Source organism: Bos mutus, chromosome 17 (genome assembly GCF_027580195.1).
Source record: "Bos mutus isolate GX-2022 chromosome 17, NWIPB_WYAK_1.1, whole genome shotgun sequence".
In the NCBI taxonomy this organism is placed as follows: domain Eukaryota; kingdom Metazoa; phylum Chordata; class Mammalia; order Artiodactyla; family Bovidae; genus Bos; species Bos mutus.
The window spans coordinates 20,752,245-20,773,910 of NC_091633.1; the positions used below are offsets into that span (position 1 = coordinate 20,752,245).

The 21,666-nt window shown below is 47.7% G+C and overlaps 1 protein-coding gene across 4 annotated transcripts in view; it reads left to right on the top strand.

The window, feature by feature from the left end:
* The window catches only part of DNAH10 (dynein axonemal heavy chain 10), a 156,899-nt gene that overhangs the window by 104,655 nt on the left and 30,578 nt on the right, over positions 1-21,666 (top strand). For all 4 annotated transcript variants that reach the window (XM_070386294.1, XM_070386295.1, XM_070386296.1 and 1 more), the window contains exons 52-58: positions 745-916; positions 3,631-3,834; positions 4,753-4,833; positions 8,405-8,602; positions 9,293-9,454; positions 12,827-13,001; positions 20,704-20,885. In XM_070386294.1, the coding sequence (XP_070242395.1) occupies positions 745-916; positions 3,631-3,834; positions 4,753-4,833; positions 8,405-8,602; positions 9,293-9,454; positions 12,827-13,001; positions 20,704-20,885 (1,174 nt within the window). The remainder of the gene's footprint in view (positions 1-744; positions 917-3,630; positions 3,835-4,752; positions 4,834-8,404; positions 8,603-9,292; positions 9,455-12,826; positions 13,002-20,703; positions 20,886-21,666) is intronic.

Sequence of the window (21,666 nt, forward strand, 5' to 3'; positions counted from 1 at the left end):
TAATATTTTAAAAATTGCTTCTTCTTCAGTCTTTTTTCTTTACACATCTTCTCACAATTTATCTCATTTTAAATGAGCTCACGGTGACTGTGGTGGTGGCTTAGTTGCTAGGTTGTGTCCGACTCTTGTGACCCCATGGACTGTAGCCCGCCAGGCTCCTCTGTCCATGGGGAGTCTGTACCCACACACATTTCCTCTGTTGCGTGGCCCATCTCTGCCTTATCTCCTCCCCTATAATTCAAATGACTCTTTTCTGCCACATCACATGGCTTGCGGGATCTTAGTTCCCCGACTAGGGATCGAACCCGTGGCCCCTGCAGTGGAAGCACGGTGTCCTAACCACTGGACTGCCAGGGAAGTCCCATCCAATTACTCGTTTTTAATGATGGAGGCTGTCCTTTTCACTGCCCCCACTCCCCTTTTTTCTGCCCTATTCATAATCCATCTGCAGGAGCCTTGTTCCCTGCACACACTCACCTCGCCCACGTGCACGCCTGCACAGAACATCCACTGTGGTTTGTTCGACAAAAAGGAGTGTCAGTTTTCTGTGTCCCGTCTTTCTCACTCAACCGTATTCTGTGACAATGTCCCCAGTCATCCGGATGTCCCCAGTCATCCGGTTCTGTGGTCCTGGTTCCTCTTTGATGGTGGCTCAGCTGGGAGCCGCCCTCTCGCTCTGCACTTACGTGGAGACCCTCCCTTGGGCCAGTGGTCTCACGGGGATGCTGTGCTCCATGTCCGCAGGTGTTTGAGATCCTCCTGAGCCGGGGCTACTCTGAGAACAACTTCCGGGACGACCTGAAGAACCTTTACCTGAAACTTGGCATTGAGAACAAGATGATGATCTTCCTGTTCACGGATGCCCACGTGGCCGAGGAGGGTTTCCTGGAGCTCGTCAACAACATGCTCACCTCAGGTACCGGGACGCTGGTCTCACATGGGGTTTGCTGGTCTCTGCGGCTCAGCTTTCAGCGGAGGCTGTCTGATAAGCGTTACCTCTTAAGCGCACTTCCTACCTACACAGGAGGTATTATTCAAGCTCTCACAGGTGGGTAGGAGCCAGCAGGTGCATCCCAGGCTGAGGGTCCAGTGTCTATGGTGGGTGATGCAGGATGCTGATTGATCATGCCTGGGGTAGTGTCAGAGCCACCCTCAAACCACATCCAGACTCAGAATGAATGTGAAGTGAATCACCAAAGGAAAAGAGGGACCTCGGACTAGAAAGAGGGGAGTGGACAGGGGCCAGGGACACAAAGAGCAGACCTCCACTTTCCAGTCCGGCACCAAGGAAACCTTGCCCCAGGTTTTAGCTCTAGGGCCTTGCTGGTCTCCCTCCTCTGGCAGTCTCCTGTCTCCTGAATGCCTGGGCGTCTTACCATCCCGGCTACTTATGTGGCATTTAGCACACGTGTCCTTGGGTTGGCAGCGGACTTTCCGTGCGTGGGTCACAAACTTGTAATTGGGATGTGAATGTCAGACCTATTCTCTATCTGTAAACCCCATTGCAGGGCTCGGGGTATATTTTCCTTGGAGACTGGGTGGGGTCCCCAGGGGTCTGTACCCCATATGATGCAGGTCAAATAGGTCTGAAGCCCTTTTGCTTTGCTGCATCATGAAGACTTTGCATCTCATCCTTGACATGAATGACATTAGGAGCGGGAATAATTCTATTCTTTGTTGTGGAGGCTGTTCTGGGTATTATGGGATGTTAGCAGCATCCCTGGCCTCTACTCACTAGATGACACTAGTACCATCCCCAACACACACACACACACACACACACACACACACACACTGGACAACCAAAATGTCTCCAGACATTGCCAGATATCTCTTGAGTTAAGTTCAGTAGCTCAGTCATTCAATCGCTCTTTGCAACTCTGTGGACTGCAGCACACCAGTCTTCCCTGTCCGTCACCAACTCCCAGAGTTTACCCAAACTCATGTCTGTTAAGTCAGTGATGCCCTCCAACCGTCTCATCCTCTGTCTCCCCTTCTCCTTCCTCCTTCAATCTTTCCCAGCAGCAGGGTTTTTTCCAATGAGTCACCTCTTCGCTTCAGGTGGCCAAAATATTGGAGTTTCAGCTTCAGTACCAGTCCTCATGAATATTCAGGACTGATTTCCTTTAGGATTGACTGGTTGGATTTCCCTGCAGTCTAAGTGACTCTCAAGAGTCTTCTCCAACAGCACAGTTCAAAAGCATCAATTCTTAGGCACTCAGCTTTCTTTATAGTCCAACTCTCACATCCATACATGACTACTGGAAAAACCATAGCTTTGACTAGACAGACCTTTGTTGGCAAAGTAATGCCTCTGCTTTTTAATATGCTACTTTTAATATAGGTTGGTCATAGCTTTTCTTCCAAGGAGTACGCGTCTTTTAATTTCATGGCTGCAGTCACCATCTGCAGTGCTTTTGGAGCCCCCCAAAATAAAGTCTGTCACTGTTTCCATTGTTTCCCCATCTATTTGCCATGAAGTGATGGGACCAGATGCCATGATCTTAGTTTTCTGAATGTTGAGTTTTAAGCCAACTTTTTACTATTTTCTTTCACTTTCATCAAGAGACTCTTTAGTTCTTCTTCATTTTCTCCCATAAGGGTGGTGTCATCTGCATATCTGAGGTTATTGATATTTCTCCTGGCAATCTTGATTCCAGCTTATGTTTCATCCAGCCTAGCATTTTGCATGATGTACTCTGCATATAAGTTAAATAAGCAGGGTGACAATATACAGCTTTAATGTACTCCTTTTCTGTTTTGGAACCAGTCTGTTGTTCCATGTCCAGTTCTAACTGTTGCTTCCTGACCTGCATATAGATTTCTCAGGAGGCAGGTCAGGTGGCCTGGTATTCCCATCTCTTGAAGAATTTTCCAGTTTGTTGTGATCCACACAGTCAAAGGCTTTGATGTAGTTAATAAAACAAAAGTAGACGTTTTTCTGAAACTCTCTTGCTTTTTCGATGATCCAGCAGATGTTGGCAATTTGATCTCTGGTTCCTCTGCCTTTTCTAAATCCAGCTTGAACATCTGGGAGTTCACGGTTCACATACTGTTGAAGCCTGGCTTGGAGAATTTTGAGCATTACTTTGCTAGCATGTGAGATGAGTGCAATTGTGTGGTAGTTTGAACATTCTTTGGCATTGCCTTTCTTAGGGATTGGAATGAAAACTGACCTTTTCCAGTCCTGTGGCCACTGCTGAGTTTTCCAAATTTGCTGGCATATTGAGTGCAGCACTTTCACAGCATCATCTTTTGTCTCTTGGGATATCTCTTGGGGAGGGCAAAATTGTCCCCTTGAGAACTCCTGCTCTGATGTTGAGAACTCCAGCTCTGATGCTCACATTAACCCACCCAGGTAAGTAGCAGGCATTTGTTATTTCCATTTCATGGATGAGGAGACTGAGGTCCAAAGGGATTTTCACACACGGTGAGTGAGCCTTGGGTCTCAGAGCCGGGACCCAAGCCCTGCTCTTCAGACTCAGCAGTGACTGCTCTTTGGTGACACAGCGTGTGTTCAGCTGCTCAGTCATGTCTGGCTCTTTGCGACCCCATGGACTGTGCTCCTGCCATTTCAGTGCCTCGAGAAATAACCTGAGACTGAACAAAATGCTGGCCTTTGTTTTCTAGGCATCGTACCCGCGCTTTTCCCAGATGAGGAAAAGGAGTCTATCCTCAGTCAGATTGGGCCAGAGGCTTTGAAGCAAGGGACAGGCCCGGCCAAGGAGTCCGTGTGGCAGTACTTCGTGAACAAGAGTGCCAACAACCTGCACATCGTCCTGGGCATGTCGCCGGTGGGGGACACCCTGAGGACCCGCTGCAGAAATTTCCCAGGTGCCCGGGAGCAGAGCCTGCAAATCCTTTCTTCCCCTTCAGTAGGGCACATGCTTTGGGTGAGGGAGTGACATGCATCCTGAGGTTCCACGGTTCCACCAGCCAGGTGACCCATGACATGGTCATTAGGTTGAAAGTTGAGTCCTGCCATGTAGGATGAGCCTGGAGCCACCACTCAACAATCGCCAACCAGCTCTTGTGTTGCAGATGGATGGCTGGTGCCCTTCTTTTTTTACTTTAAATTTTCAAAAAAGTTTTTATTATTGATTTATTTTGACTGTGCTGTGTCTTTGTGGCAGTGAATGGGTTTCTTTAGTTGTGGTGCAGGAGGGCTTGGTTGCCCCAAGGCATATGGGATCTTAGTTCCCCCACCGGGGATTGAACCCTCGTCCCCTGCATTGGCAGGTGGATTCTTAACCACTGAACCTTCAGGGAAGTCCTGGCTGATGTCTTTCTAACATGAGGAAAAGCTCATAGTCCCAGCCTCGAGGCCCATAATGTACACAATATAGCTCTCTGCTCCCTTCTACTTGGAAAATTCTGGCATCCTCATGGAAGTAGCAGAACCTATCCCTAGAATGTGGGTGGGGGGCAGTTTTGCTCCCCAGGGGACACTTGTCAATGCCTGGAGACATTTTTGGTTGTCACAATTTGGGTGGGGTGGGCTATGTATAATTAGTATCTAGCTGATAGAGACCAGGTGTTGCCAAACACCCCACAATGCACAGACAGCCCCATCACTGAGGATTATCCAGTCAAATGTCAATAGTGCCGAGGCTGAGAAACGGTTTTTGATCGTTGTTTTTGGACATGTCCATCTCATTCACCAATTTGTTGGGTCCCAAAGACTGTATCCATGTTCCCGTGGGTCTCAGAGTAGCAGAGGGATCATCTCTTTTATCTCTCTTTCTTTGCAAGGTCTGGTAAATAACACTGGTATTGACTGGTTCATGCCCTGGCCTCCTCAAGCTCTGCATGCAGTTGCGAAGTCATTTTTAGGTAAGTGGCAGCTAATACCAAGACCACGTTAGCAGTATGCGTGCGTGCTCAGTCATATCCGACTCTTTCCGACCCCAGGGAATATAGCCCACCAGGCTCCTCTGTGGGATTTTCCAGGTAAAGATACTATATATTAACAGTATAACAATTTGTTATCCTTTTCCAGACTTTGAATTTTGGTCCAGTAGATTCCACGGTCACAAATGATTGTTAGTGTGTTTTGGTTCATATTGTGTTTTAGTCCAAAGAGACTTCAGGGGTTTTACAGAGATAATGCAAAATAAGAATTGATTAGATATCATAGAAAGTAGGGGTCAGCAAACCATGGTCTGCAGGCCAAATTCAGCCCCTTGCTTGTCTTAGTAAATGAAGTTTTATTGAAACACATAATAAACATAATGTCTATGGCTGCTTTTATGCTACAACCACAAAGTTGAGTAATTGGCACAGAGACTGTATGGCTCACACAGCCTAAAAAATTACTATTTGGTTCTTAAAAAATTTTTTTTTGTTGTAATATAGTTGCTTTACAGTGTGTATTAGTTTCTACTGTAGAGCAAAGTGAATCAGCTATACATATACATATATCTTCTCTTTTTTGGATTTCCTTCCCATTTAGGTCACCACAGAGCACTGAGTAGAGTTCCCTGAGCTATACAGTTGGTTCTCATGGTTGTTTAGAGAAAATGTGTGCTGACCCCAAGGATGTCTGAAAAATCTTTTGGTAAACTGATTACCCATCAGTGTGGAATTTGCTCTACAGATTCAACTCCCTAAGGCCTTGGTTATTAATTGTAATCTTCAGAATAAGAAAGTGTTAAGTCACTTAGCTGTGTCTGACTCTTTGTGGCCCTGTGCATTGTAGCCTGCCAGGCTCCTCTGTCCACGTCTCCAGGCAAGAATACTGGAGTGGGTTGCCATTCCCTTCTCCAGGGGATCTTCCCGACCCAGGGATCAAACCCACGTTTCCTGCATTGCAGGCAGATTCTTTACCATCTGAACCACCAGGGAAGCCCTTAAGCCAGTCAATTCATCCTTAGGGAAAAACTTTTATATGGACCTAAGTTGAGCAGCTTTATGACACTGGGTGACCTTGTGAATAGCTTTAGCCTTATAAATACATATCCAATAAATAAATAACTAGTCCCACTTTACAGACAGATTGCAGTTTTTTGGAGAAGGGGGCTAAAAGAATATGACTCTTTTCTGATGATATAACTCCAAGATCAGCAAACTTTTTCTGTAAATGCAGCTGCTGCTAAGTCGCTTCAGTCGTGTCTGACTCTGTGCGACCCCATAGATGGCAGCCCACCAGGCTCCTCTGTCCCTGGGATTCCCCAGGCAAGAATACCTGGAGAATGACTAGATGATAAATATTTTAGGCATTGTGGGTCATATGGTCTCTGTTGCAACTGCTCAGTTTCACCATTGCATCATGAAAGCGGCCATAGACAATATGTAAGTCAATGGGCATGGCTGTGTGCCAGTAAAACTTTATTTACAAAAATGGGCAGTGGGCCAGATTTGTCCTGGGGGCTGCAGTTGCCAGCTCTGATATAGATGTGCCTTAGCTTTCATTGGACTTCCCTTGTGGCTCAGACAGTTAAGAATCTGCCTGCAATGCAGGAGACTCAGGTTCGACCCTGGGTCAGGAAGATCCCCTGAAGGAGGGCATGGCAACCTACTCCAGTATTCTTGCCATGGATAGAGGAGCCTGGCGGGCTATAGTCCATGGGGTCTTATAAAGAGTCAGACACAACTGAGTGACTGACGCTTTCACTGTCTTTTCACTTTAGCTTTCATAGGCTTTTTAGCCATGTCTGTGCATTAGTACTTAGCTGCTTTCAGTATTCAGTGGTTAAGCATCATAAATAATGGTGCGTGGAATTTACTTAGAATTTTTCTCTTAGGATATATTCCTGGAATTGGGATGACTGTGCCCAATAAGTATAGATATTTGTGAGGCAAAGCTTTTCATGCATGCTATAAAATTTGCCCATGGACTGTGGTTTGTTGACCCCTGGTATAATTCAAGATCAAATATGCAGAATCTGGATGAATGCCTACTTTTGGTCATACTTCCTTCCTTCATTTTTGAGGTGAAAATATTTTGCAATCTGTGAGATAATTCAAGTTGATGTGGTTTTGGTACTGGAAGTGATTATTAAGTTTTCAGCAGACATATAGGAAGGCCTGAGCTCAGATTCTCAGTCATGTCTGACTCTTTGTGATGCCCTAGGCTCCCCTGTCCATGGGATTCTCCTGGAAAGAATACTGGAGTGGGGTGCCATGCCCTCCTCCAGGGAATCTTTCCAACCCGGGGATCGAACCTGCATCTCGTACGTCTCTTACATTGGCAGGCGGGCTCTTTACCACTGGCACCACCTGGGAGACCCCATAGGAAGATCTACCTTGTGCCAAATACGTGCTGGGTGCAGGGAATATAGCAGGGCACTGGGTAAATTTCTTTCCTGGAATCTCAAGCACCTCTCCCAACAGTGTGTTAGCCTTTAGCAAGACAGACCTTCCTACGTAGGGAAAGAAAATTGGCTTTCTGTGTTCTTAGAGAAATTGCCAGGGTATCAGTCATTTCAGTTCAGTCACTCAGTCGTGTCCAACTCTTTGCAACCCCATGGACTGCAGCATGCCAGGCCTCCCTATCCATCATCAACTCCCGGAGTTTACCCAAACTCACGTCCATTGAGTCGGTGATGCCATCCAACCATCTCATCCTCTGTCAGCCCCTTCTCCTCCTGCCTTCAATCTTTCCCAGCATCAGGGTCTTTTCCAATGAGATAGTTTTTTGCATCAGGTGGCCAAAGTATTGGAGTTTCAGCTTTAGCATCAGTCCTTCTAATGAATATTCAGGACTGATCTCCTTTAGGATTGACTGGTTTGAAAAACCAGAAAAGCCACTGACAAGTGATAACTGCTTTTCTCTTTTTTGTTAAAGCATTTTTATACTGTATTTTATTGTGGTAAAAAAATATGCAAAATTTGCCATTTTAACTGTTTTAAACCATTGTAAGTGTGCACTGTTATACTTTTTAATACAATGTTGTGCAATTCATATCACCATCCATCTCCAGAACCTTTTTCATCTTTAAAACGGAAGCTCTGTCCCCATTAAACACTCAGTCCCTGTTCTCCCGCCCCCTGCCCCACCCTCCACCCTGGAGCCTCTAATTTACTTTCTGCCACTAATTTGACAGTTCTAGATGTCTCATGTGTCCTTTTATGGCTGGCTTCTTTTACTTTGCATGTTTTCCAGGTTTATCCATGTTGCTGCACGTATCAGAATTTCCTTCTTTAAGGCTGAGTAATACTCCATTTATGGACAGGCCGTATTTTGTGTATCCGCCCATCTGTTGGCAGACACTTCTGGCTGCTGTGACTAGTGCTGCTATGAACATTGACATACAAAAGTCTGCCTGTGTCTGTCTTTCACCTCGTTGGGAATGTGCTTAGGAGCGGAATTGTTGGGTCACATGGGAATTCCGTGTTTAACTCTCTGAGGAACTGCTTGTCTCCTTTCTTTACGAACCACCCTTTTCCATTCCTTCCTCTTCAGGAACTAATCAGATGATCCCGGCAGAAAATATAGAAGATCTGGTAGAACATGTTGTTTTGGTCCACGAATCCGTGGGTGAATTCAGCAAACAATTCCTACAGAAACTGAGGCGCTGCAACTATGTGACTCCGAAGAACTACCTGGATTTTATTAACACGTATTCAAAATTACTGGATGAGAAAACTCAGTATAATATAGGTAAGACTTGGGAGGGGGACGGAACGATTCATAGAGATTGTTATTCCTTACAAGTAAGGATCCCACTGCTGATGTTTTCCTTAAGCAGATGTTTTCTTAGCAAGATCGACGATACTTGGGACTGAGGCAAAGCCTAAAAGCACATTTTGGATTTTGCACCTCAAAAGGATGTGTGTGGGTGGGCAAAGCCCTGGCATGCATTTATTTTTGTTTTTCTGTGTTGGGCCATGCGCTCTAAGCTCTAAATTTGCATTCCATTAGAGATACCGTTTAATGAGAACAAGCATTTCTCTGTTGGAAAACTTTTTTAAAAATTCTCTGGTTCTGGCTGTTGGTCAAATGAAGCACTGTTTTCATAAGTATATTCATTTTGGAAGTCAAAGTGTTAGTCGCTCAGTCACGTCTGACTGTTTTGCAACCCCAAGGACTGTGGTCCACCAGGCTCCTCTGTCCATGGCATTCTCCAGGCAAGAATACTGGAGTGGGTTGCCATTCAGAGATGCCACCCCCAAACCAAAATGGCAATGGAGGTGCTGAGAGATGCTTGACATCTCATGAAGATGATTTTATTTTATTTTTTATTTTTTTCCTGTGAGCCCAAGTTGGGTGAATCACACTGCATTGCGTGTAGCTGGGTGGGTTGAGAACAGAGCCCCCTCAAGGATGAATACCTGTGTTCCCTTTCCTCAGCTCAGTGCAAGCGTCTGGAGGGAGGCCTGGACAAGCTGAAGGAGGCCACCATCCAGCTGGATGAGCTGAACCAGAAGCTGGCCGAGCAGAAGATCGTGCTGGCCGAGAAGTCGGCTGCCTGCGAGGCCCTACTGGAGGAGATCGCCACAAATACAGCCATAGGCAAGTGTGGGGCCAGCTCTGGGGATCTGGACTGCCCCCTTCCCACCAAAAAACCCCAGACAGGACAGGGCTCCATTGCATGACAGCCCTGGGAAGCTACTTGTAGGAACTGGCATGTTTTGACCTACCAATTACTATTTTTTTTTGAAGATTTATTTTTTTTATTCTTATTTTTTGGCTGCACTGGGTCTTCACTATGGCACACAGGCTTTCTCCAGTTGTGGTTCGTGGGCCTAGCTGCCCTGCAATGTGTAGGATCTTAGTTCCCTGACCAGGGATCAAACCCACATCCCCTGCATTGGAAGGCAGACTCTGAACCGCTGGACCACCATGAAAGTCTCAAAGTGGGTGCTTTAAAACAGAGACATTTATTTATTCTCACTGCTTTGGAGGATAGAAGTCTGAAATGAAGGTCTTGGCAGGACCCTGCTCCCTCCAAAGGCTCCGGGGAGGACCCTTCCTGGCCTCTTCCAGCTTGTAGCAGTGGCCAGAAGTCCTGAGTGTTCTTTGGCTTCTGGACGCATTCCTCCAGCTTCTGCCTCCATCACATGACGTTCTCCCACTGCGTCTCCATGTCCTCACATGGCTTCTTATAAGGACACAGTTGTTGGATTTAGGATCTACCCTAACCCAGTATGACCTTGTGTTAACTAATTATATCTACAAAGACTCTCTTTCCAAATAAGGTGATATTCTGTGGTTCTGAGTGGCATGGATTTTGGTGGGGGCACTAATGAAGCTGGTACACCTACTCCGTGCCAAGCTTTGTTCTAAATGTGGGGTCACAGCCCCTGGAAAGGTTACATTCTAGTGAGTGGAGCCCATTCATGAGCCAAGAATCAGATGAAATTTCAGATTGCGGTTAGTGTCACAAATAAACTAAGATAAAATAAAGCAAATAGAGTGATGAAACTGAGAGTGACCTGGGGGGAGGGTGACTTTTGGGCTGGGCTGAATGAACATATAGAGGAAAACAATAGAATGTGAAAGACTAGAGATTTCTTCAAGAAAATTAGAGATACCAAGGCAACATTTCATGCAAAGATGGGCTCAATAAAGGACAGAAATGGTATGGACATAACAGAAGCAGAAGATATTAAGAAGAGGTGGCAAGAATACACAGAAGAACTATACAAAAAAGAACTTCCTTACCCAGATAATCACGATGGTGTGATCACTCACGTGGAGCTAGACATCCTGGAATGGGAAGTCATGTGGGCCTTAGGAAGCATCACTACAAACAAAGCTAGTGGAGGTGATGGAATTCCAGTTGAGCTATTTCAAATCCTAGAAGATGATGCTGTGAAAGTGCTGCACTCAATATGCCAGCAAATTTGGAAAACTCAGCAGTGGCCACAGGACTGGAAAAGGTCAGTTTTCATTCCAATCCCAAAGAAAGGCAATGCCAAAGAATGCTCAAACTACCGCACAGTTGCATTCATCTCACACGCTAGTAAAGTAATGCTCAAAATTCTCCAACCCAGGCTTCAACAATACGTGAACTGTGAACTTCCAGATGTTCAAGCTGATTTTAGAGAAGGCAGAGGAACCAGAGATCGAATTGCCAACATCTGCTGGATCATTGAAAGAGCAAGAGAATTCCAGAAAAACATCTATTTCTTCTTTATTGACTATGCCAAAGCCTTTGACTGTGTGGATCACAATAAACTGGAAAATTCTGAAAGAGATGGGAATACCAGACCACCTGACCTGCCTCTTGAGAAATTTGTATGCAGGTCAGGAAGCCACAGTTAGAACTGGACATGGAACAACAGACTGGTTCCAAAGAGGAAAAGGAGTCCGTCAAGGCTGTATATTGTCACCCTGCTTATTTAACTTGTATGCAGAGTACATCATGAGAAACGCTGGGCTGGAAGAAATACAAGCTGGAATCAAGATTGCCGGGAGAAATATCAGTAACCTCAGATATGCAGATGACATCACCCTTATGGCAGAAAGTGAAGAGGAACTAAAAAGCCTCTTGATGAAGGTGAAAGTGGAGAGTGAAAAAGTTGGCTTAAAGCTCAACATTCAGAAAACGAAGATCATGGCATCTGGTCCCATCACTTCATGGCAAATAGATGGGGAAACAGTGAAAACAGTGGCAGGCTTTATTTCTTTGGGTTCCAAAATCACTGCAGATGGTGACTGCAGCCACGAAATGAAAAGACACTTACTCCTTGGAAGGAAAGTTATGACCAACCTAGACAGCAGAGACATTACTTTGCCAACAAAGGTCCATCTAGTCAAGGCTATGGTTTTTCCAGTGGTCATGTATGGATGTGAGAGTTGGACTGTAAAGAAAGCTGAGCGCCGAACAATTGATGCTTTTGAACTGTGGTGTTGGAGAGGACTCTTGAGAGTCCCTTGGACTGCAAGGAGATCCAACCAGTCCAACCTAAAGGAGGCCAGCCCTGGGTGTTCATTGGAAGGACTGATGTTGAAGCTGAAACTCTGATACTTTGGCCACCTGATATGAAGAGCTGACTCATTTGAAAAGATCCTGATGCTGGGCAAGATTGAAGGCGGGAGGAGAAGGGGATGACACAGGATGAGATGGTTGGCTGGCATCACCGACTCAATGGACATGAGTTTGGGTAAACTCTGGGAGTTGGTGATGGACAGGGAGGCCTGGCATGCTGCAGTCCACGGGGTCACAAAGAGTTGGACATAACTAAGCGACTGAACTGACTGACTGAATGAACGTAGGAAAAGCTGATGAAGAGGCAGAGAGATCTCAGTAAGCCAGAAGAACTTCGAGGGCAGCCCTGGTGTCCTCAGCGAACAGCGGCCAAGCAGGGTTGGGGTTGTCTCATGGGATGGAGTGGGCGGGAGGTATAGGCAGGCTAGTCAGGGAGGGTCAAGGTTGCAGCAGCTGTCCTGGTGTTAGGGACCCCAGGGACCATGAGGACATGGTCCCACTGGGAACACCCAAGGCTGCCATATTGGCCAAAGCTCATTTGACCCCCTCCTCCCAGTGCCCATTTTTTTTTTTAATTATTTTTTGAATTTATTTTTGGTTGCACTAGATCTTTGTTGCTGCAGGCGAGCTTTCTCTAGCTGCAGCAGGTGTGAGCTACTCTTAGTCGCGGTGTGCAGACTTCTCATGGTGGTGGCTTCTCTTGTGGAGCACAAGCTCTGGGCACGAGGGCTTCAGAAGTTGGGTGCACGGGTTTAGTTGCTCTGTGGAAGCACAGGGATCTTAGTTCTGGACCAGGGACCGAACCTGTGTCCCCTGCATTAGCAGGCCAATTCCTACGCACTGGGGAGGTCCCAGTGCCCACCTTTGAGGGCTGTGTCGCCTTGGCTCAGGAGCGGTGGTCCATCCTCCCCGCCTTCGATGGCTTCATTCCCCTCCCTCTCCCCCAACAGCGGAGGAAAAGAAGAAGCTGGCAGAGGAAAAAGCCATGGAGATAGAGGAGCAGAACAAGATTATCGCGGTGGAGAAGACAGAGGCTGAGACTGCCCTGGCTGAGGTCATGCCCATCCTGGAGGCTGCCAAGCTGGAGCTGCAGAAGCTGGACAAGTCGGATGTGACCGAGATCAGGTGACGGCTGGCCATCCCCAAGTGTGCTTGGCCACCAGCGTCACCCCTGACAGCAATTATGACATAATCATGGCGGTTCGGCATTTCTGTGCCGCCCACTTTCCATGGTGGGGACTGTCATTGTCTTCATTTCCAGATGAGGGTCCTCAAGCCCAGAGAGGTGAGCTGACTTGCCCCAGTCAGTAGGTAGCCCAGCCCACTGGCCTTGAACCCTGGCCACTCATAGAAGTAGATTGGGTTCCAGAAGGGGCTGGTGGGAGAGGTGGAGCCTTGTAAATCAGTCCTCTTTAGGAGAACATGATTGGGTGTCTGTCCTGAGAGAGGCAGGGCCCTGGATGCGGGCCAGGTATGCCAAAGGCTGAGAGCAGATGGGAGATACCCTCATCCATTTCTAGACACATGATGGACTTTTAGAGGTGGGGAGGGTGGGTTTTTTTTGGCTGCACTTGTGTGGCTTGTAGGATCTTAGCTTCCCGATCAGGGATTGAACCTAGGCCCGGGCAGTGAGAGCGCCAAACGTTAACCACTGGACTGCCAGGGAATTCCCAGGAGAGTAAGTCTTTATTGTGGCCCCCAGCCATTCTGCAAAGCAGTGTGTCAAATGACTCCAACCCCTGCAGCCAGAGGGCTCATTTGCTGTCCAGAAGGAGGGCCTGGTATGGCGTTTTCTTCCTTCCCACCATGGGGCACTGTCCTTAGGGTACCGTTAGTGGATCTCAGTGGTAAGTTTGGCAGCGCCAGTGAAGCCAGGAAGAAACAGCGTCCTGCCTGCCCCACCCCATTCCCTGTCTTTGTGCTGCGTGGTCCCGCTCATGTGTCCCTGTGTTAGGAGCCTCGGCTCTCTCCTCTCCTTGCTCACATCATGTCCTCATTTTCAGAAGAGGCGTTGTCCTTCTGGCTGCACGATCGGTGAGCGAGACTCCTGTTTCTAGGCTGGAAGCTGACCTGTGTTTCGTGTGCCTGGTGGGATGCTGCTGCTTCTCTGAGCTCCTCATTTCCTAAGGGCCACGTGGCGGCCCTTGTCCAAGGCTGTGCTCTGGTTGTTGGCTCTTGCCTGGAAAATCCCATGAACAGAGAGAGGAGCCTGGCAGGCTACAGTCCATGTGAAACACGTGGATTCAAACAGAACATTCAGCTCATTCCAGAGCAGGAAGCCCCAGTGACTCCTGGGCAGAGGGGTGGGGTCATCTGGAGATGCTCCTGCTGTTAGCAAGAGATCCTGATTTCAGAGGTTTGCAGTGTGATTGCAACAAAGGTATATAGATGGATGTTTTATAATTCTGTTTATTTAGTTTTGGCTATGCTGGGTCTTTGTTGCTGCACATGGGCTTTCTCTATTTGTGGCAAGTGGGGGCCACTCTCTAGCTGTGGTGTGCAGGCTTCTTATTGCCATGGCTTCTCTTGTTGCAAAGCACGGACTGTAGGGCAAGCAGGCTTCAGTAGTTGCGACACATGGGCTCAGCAGTTGAAGCTCCTGGTCTCTAGAGCACAGGCTCAATAGTTGTGGTGCATGGGCTTAGTTCCTCAGTGACATGTGGGATCTTCCTGGACCAGGGATTGGACCCACAACTCCTGTATCAGCAGATGGATTCTTTAACCACTGAGCCACCTAGGAAGCTCCAGGATGGCTGCTTTAAAACTGCAATAGCATGTGTTGGAAGTTTAGACTGAGTTGTGAGAGAGACTAAGAATATGTGCATTTTCAAGGGAAACATCCAACCACTGGTTATATGGACTTGAGGCTCTGCTCTGCCCGGTGGCTCAGATGGTAAAGAATCTGCCTCCCAATGCAGGAGACAGGTTTGATGCCTGAGTTAGGGAGATCCCCTGGAGAAGAAAATGGCGACCCACTCCAGTATTCTTGCCTGGGAAATCCCATGGACAGAGGAGCCTGGGGGACTATAGTCCATTGAGTCACAAAGAGTTGGATACAACTCAGCAACTAAACATCAACAACAACAACAACTCAGGTCAGCAGCATAAAAACATTCTGAGAACAGAGTTGGGAAGGATCTTTGAGGGGGATTTATCTGGGAGGAGAAGGCTGTGAATCCTCTCAACAATCCAAGGGGCTGGTGAGAAGGGGTTTCCATGGGACCACATGGAGAGCTTGGTATGTGTCCCCTGTGGTTAGACGGGGTGCCTGTATCACCCTGAGATAGTAAAAGCAGCCTATGGCCTAAAAGGAGTAATGTAGTTATTGGAACAGGTGATATGTTCACGCATGGCTTTGCTTCTTCCCAGCTGTGTGACCTTTGGCAAGTCACCTAGCCTCTCTGTGCTGGAGTTTCCTTATTTGTAAAATGCAGATGATAATCACTGTCCCCACAGCCTCAGGGTGGTTGAAAGTGAAAGTCGCTCAGTCGTGTCCAACTCTGCAACTTCCAGGCCAGAATTCTGGAGTGGGTAGCCTTTCCTTCAGAGAAGGCAATGGCACCCCACTCCAGTACTCTTGCCTGGAAAATCCCATGGATGGAGGAGCCTGGTGGGCTGCAGTCCATGGGGTCGCAAACAGTCGGACACGACTGAGCGACTTCACTTTCACTTCTCACTTTCATGCATTGGAGAACGAAATGGCAACCCACTCCAGTGTTCTTGCCTGGAGAATCCCAGGGACGGGGGAGCCTGGTGGGCTACCGTCTATGGGGTCGCACAGAGTCAGATATGACTGAAGTGACTTAGCAGCAGCAGCAGCAGCCTTTCCCTTCTCCAGGAGATCTTCCCAAACCAGGGGTCGAACCCAGGTCTCCCACATTGTGGGCAGATTCTTTATCAGATGAGCCACAAGGGAAGCCCAAGAATACTGAAGTGTGTAGCCTACCCCTTCTCCAGGGGATCTGCCTGACCTAGGAATCGAACTGCGGTCTTCTGCATTGCAGGCGGATTCTTTACCAACTAAGCTATCAGGAAAGCCCTGAAGTTCAGGGTGGGTATGAGGGTCCAAGGAGCTATTATGTAAGGCTCTCTCAGAACTGGGTTGAGCATGGGGTCAGTGCCACGTATACATCAGCTAGGTCCTGGTTCCAACATCAAAATGACATGCCATGAAAAGCCCCCTCTGACCTGCTCCTCATCAGCCTAGTTCCCCTCCCCCTACAGGACAGAGAACCATGGAATGATTATGTATATCTCATATACATTTCCCATATATCCATCCAGAGACGTGTTTGTTTTTTTTTCTTGGCCACATCCCACGACATGCAGGATCTTAGTTCCCTGACCAGGGATTGGACCTATGCCCCTTGCAGTGGAAGCTTGGAACCCTAGCCAACAGGACCGCTAGGGAAGTCCCATCCAGAGAGTTTTTGCACATGCTCAAGGCAACCAGATGTGCCAGTGTCTCTTCAGTCCCTGATGTTGGGCTCTAAGGGTTGTAGAACAAGGGATACCATATTCTCTTTTCTTTCCTTTTAAAATATAATTGGTAATACACATCATTTTCTGCATCTTGGCTTTTTCCATTAACAAGACACTTTGAAGATATTTTGCATGTTGATGTATGAGAACCTTCTCATTAATTAATAGCAACCCATCACATACCCTTGGATGGCTGTTGCTGCTGCTGCTGCTAAGTTGCTTCAGTTGTGTCTGACTCTGTGTGACCCCATAGACGGCAGCCCACCAGGCTCCCCCGTCCCTGGGATTCTCCAGGCAAGAACACTGGAGTGGGTTGCCATTTCCTTCTCCAGTGCAGGAAAGTGAGAAGTGAAAGTGAAGTCACTCAGTCGTGTCCGACTCTTTGCGACCCCATGGACTGCAGCCCACCAGGCTCCTCCATCCATGGGATTTTCCAGGCAAGAGTACTGGAGTGGGGTGCCATTGCCTTCTCCGTGGATGGCTGTACTATCGTTCATTTAATCAGCCCCAATTTATGCATTTTTACCTTATTTCCAGTTTATTTTGCCTTTCCAAACAATGAGGCAAAGAATAATGCTTACTTCACTATGCCCAAGTCCACTGGAAGAATACATTTTCAGAGGTGGAATTGCTGGGTGCAAAGTTGTGTGTGTTTTTGTCTATGAGTGCATGCTCAGTCGCTCAGTCATATCCGACTCTTTGCAACCCCCTGTAGCCCTCCAGGCTCCTGTGTCCATGGGATTATCCCAGACAAGAATACTGGAGTGGGTTGCCATTCCCTCCTCCGGGTTTATGTCTATGCTGCTGCTGCTGCTAAGTCACTTCAGTCTTGTCCGACTGTGTGCGACCCCATGTTGTTGCTTAATGCGCTCCACAGTTGTGGAACCGATTTGTACTCCCTCTGGCAGTACATGTGAGTGCCTGCTTTTTCATGGCCTCACCAACAGAGGGCACTACTAAGCATTTGGATTTTTGGTTATTTATAGATGAACAATGATTCTTGTCTAGTTCTAATGTGCATCTCCCTTATGATGAGAGAAGTTGCCTTTTTTTTAATAGGTGAAAAATGTGTGTAAGAGTCTGTGTAGTTCGTTTTCTGTGAACGCTTTATGTGCTTTGCCCGTTGTTGAATTGTTTTTGTTGCTGTTGCTTTTTTTTTCTTTGCTTCCCTTAGCCTTTCCAGGGGCTTTTTATATTAATAGTGAGATTAGCTTTTTATGTGTGGTGTGAGTTGCGAATAATTTTCCCAGTTTGTCATCAGCCAGTTGACTTTAAAAACAAAATTGTGTTTGATGTGGATCATTTTTAAAGTCTTTATTGAGTTTGTTACAATATTGCTTCTGTTTTCTGTTTTGGTTTCTTGGCCAAGAGGCGTGTAGGCTCTAAGCTCCCTGACTAGGGGTCACATCCCCACCTCCTGCATTGGAAGGCGAAGTCTTAACCACTGGACCACCAGGCGCGTCTCAGCCATTCGACTTTGTTTAGGTGGTTTGTGTGTGTGTGTGTGTTTGCTGTGTGTAAATTTTTATTTTTATGAGGTAGATTTTGGCGATATTTTATTTTGTGGCTTTTTGCTATGACCTCATATTTAAAAGGCCTTGCAACTGGAAGATTGTAAAGTAATCTCCCCGTGGTTTCATGCTATACTTTCATAGTTTAATTGTTGACCTTTAAATCTTTGATCTCTTTGGGATTTTTTCCTGGGATTTAATAGGTTTGGATCCAGATGACTACAATCTGGCTTTGTTTAGGCCATTTAGATGTTAAGGGTGATGAGCCAGCACTTAGGTTTTGACGATTCCCTAATCCTTTAATTCTTTAAATAGCACTTCCTCTCTATAATGCTCAATCCCCTTTGCAGAAATCATTAAATGTTAAGGCAGGGAGATTAGGAGTAATGAAGATTAGTAGTGGATGTTTCTCCGGAGTATAAAAGGTTCCCTTTGTTACTGGCCTGCGACTTTGCTTTTCTTCCTTTTCTTCATTCAGTACCATCAGGTGCCTACTGCCTGCCCACCCTGTGCTGGCACGGGGGCTGAGAGACAGTGAGCCAGCCTGGGGGTCTTTACCCCATGGAACCCACAGTCTGGGGAGGCACGAGTATGCACAGGGGAATCACATGAGCAATAAAATTACCCAGGAAGAGGTCAGGAAGGCAGGGTGTGGGTTGCTATGACTGGATAATGGGGGGCCCGATCTAGTCTGGGGGGTGAGTAGTCAGGGAAGGTGAACCCCAGGAAGTGATATTTAAATGGGACATGGGATGGAGGCTAGAGGGGGCTGAAAGGAGTGTGGCTTGAGGGAAAAGCAAAGACAGTGTCTGGGGTAGAGTGAAGGGAGGTGGAAAATAAAGCTTGTAATTGGTGTTCTCCTCCAGGGAAGGCAGCATGACTTCACCTCCATCTGTCTATCTGTCTGTCTCCCCCTGAGTTTCTTTCTTTCTTCTTTTTTAAAAAGATTTATCTATTTACTGGCTGTGCTGGGTCTTCCTTGGTGCACTTGGGCTTTCCCTAGTTGCGGTGAGCAGGGGCTATTCTTCGTGTCATGTGTGGGCTTCTCACTGCAGTGGCTTCTCTTGTGGAGCGCGGGCTCCAGGGCACGTGGGCTCAGTAGTTGTGCCTCCGGGGCTCAGTTGCTCTGAGGCATGGGGGATCTTCCCAGACCAGGGATCGAACTGGTGTCCCTTGCAATACAAGGCGGATTCTTAACCACTGGACCATCAGGGAAGCCCACCCTAAGTTTCTGTTGTGGTAGAAGTAAAGAGTCAGATTAATCAGACACACTTTCATTTCTCAGACTTGTGATCTTACTTTTTCCCCTATTTTTATACCATTTTATCTAACTCATAAAACAGTGTTTGGTAATCTTACTATTGCAAACTCCTTGGTTATCTAGCACCACAACACCATGTTCTAGATAAACGAGGTTCCTGGAACCGGTTCATAAACTGACCCCAGAGAGCTTCCCTTTCATAGACTCAAAGGCTTTGGGGGCTCCAAGTTTCCGGTTCTGCTTTCCCATTTTACAGATGAGAAAGCTGAGAACCTGGGACCAGTCCAAATGGCTCAGGACGCTGCCCCGAGGCGCTTTCCCACTTGTGTCTGAAAACGTCTCACTGACCCCCTCCTCCTTGGATTATTCAGAGAGCAGTGGCCCGGCCTGGTCTTCATCAGCCCCGAAGGGAATCTTTTAAAAACAGTTGACAGCATCCCCCGCTGTCGTAAGCGCCTAACGCCGCATAATTGAGCCTTTCCCTGGTGACTCAGGTCCATTACTTTAATGGTCGGGTTTTGTGCTGGAGCACTGCCCTGGCTTGTCCCTGTGCTGCGAGGGTGAGTGGGTGGGGGGGGAGGGGTGGGGGCATGGTTGCCAGGTTTGGAGTCTCCACATTGCTGTGTGGCTCAGATTGTTCTTTCTCTGTGTCTGTCTCTCTCCCCCCACACCGGCCCTCCCTGCCCCCCTCCTCTGGGGCCTTCTGGCCTCTCCCCTGGCTGCTCCTTGCCCTTGGTAGGGGAGCTCTTCATTTTCCAAATCCTTTCCTTTCCTTTTTCTTCATCGTTTTCCTTCTGATTCTGTCTCTCTCCACGGCTTTGGTGCCTGCACGCCTTGTGTGATGTGTAGAGACACGGCCGGGCAGCAGGCAGCAGAGCGGGGCCCCCTGGGTACCAGCAATGTGCCACTCGTTCCTTCTTGGGTCTTCACACTGCCGATGCTGCCTTGCATCCTCCCGATCCTTTTAGATTTCCCATTTGCTGGAGGGCCGAGGGTGCTGGACCTGTAAGTGTCAGAGCAGCTGAGTGAAGGTCTAGCTTTGTCAAAGCCCGATAACAATTTCCACAGCCTGAAGGAGCCCAGGCTGCGGGGACCTCAGACCCCACGGGCTGTGTAGACACAGGCAGACCATCCAACCACTGGAGCCCCATTTCTTCATCTGGTAAACGGAAAATAGGTTGATGATGATCATGACAATAATGACTCTACCACTTAGAGTCTGAGGAGTCACCCCAGGGTGTAATTAAAAACACAGATTCTCAGGCTCCACCCTGCCCTGCCGATTCAGGGGCAGCCTGGGTTTGCGTTGAATGATGCCCTGCTGTGTTCCTGGTGCCCAGTCTGAATCTAGGACCCTGAACTGGCACCTGATGGAGGAGACTGAGTCCTGCCCTTGGGAAAGCTCATCCCCAGGAGCCCAAGTGGGTGTTGGGATGTGATCCCCTTTTCCTCCATGCAGTATTACCTCCAAGAGACGGTTCTGCGTTGAGCCATTTTTTTCTGGAACCTTCCTTAGGGCCAGATCCTGGCCACATCCCGCGTCCGATCTCATACGTGTCTGTTTCTCCTCCAGGTCCTTTGCTAAGCCCCCAAAGCAGGTACAGACGGTCTGCGAATGCATCCTCATCATGAAAGGCTACAAAGAACTCAACTGGAAAACCGCCAAGGGCATGATGTCCGACCCCAACTTCCTCAGGTCTCTGATGGAAATCGACTTTGATTCCATTACCCAGAGCCAAGTTAAGAACATCAGAGGTGAGCACAGATGGATGGAGGGGACAGCTAGGCTGGTTCTCAATCTGGTGGTTCAGTCTTTGGGGCAGGGAGGGAGGTGAGGAGGGGGCTTGTCGCAGGCACACCCTCCCGTGGTGGCCAAATGGTGTTGCTGTGGCTGTGCCGATGGAAGAATGGGAATGATTGTCCCTAGAGGAAGATGGCGGCATAGTTGCATGAAGCAGAGGGTGGTGGCTGGATGGGCAGTGACAGCAGATGCCCCATGAATGTGTAATTCAGCAACAGCTCTAGTTCTCCCTAGCAGGAAACACAGCTGTCTTCCGGAGTCCACTCTACCTTGTCTTCTGTGCTTCTTATCTGATGGGCACAGTGGTGCCAAGAATCGGTCTAATGGGCAAAGGACTGGAATAGACATTTCTCCAAAAGAGATAGACAGATGGCCAAAAAGCATATGAAACTACACTTAATGCTGGTCACTAGGAAAATGCACATCAAACCACGATGAGGTAGCATTCAGAGCCACTCAGATGGTGTAATTTAAACAAAACCACACAAAACAGCAAGTGTTGGGGAGGAGGTGGAGAGCTTGCAACCCTTTTACATTGTTGGCAGAAATGTAAAATCTTGTGGAAAACAGTTGGGCAGTTCCTCAGAGGGTTAATCATAGAATTACCATGTGTCCCAACCATTTCACTCCTATGTATATACCCAAAAGAATAGAAAATACATATTCAAACAAAAGCTTATGTGCAATGTCCCTGACAGCATTACTGACAATAGGCGAAAGGTGGAGACAACCCTC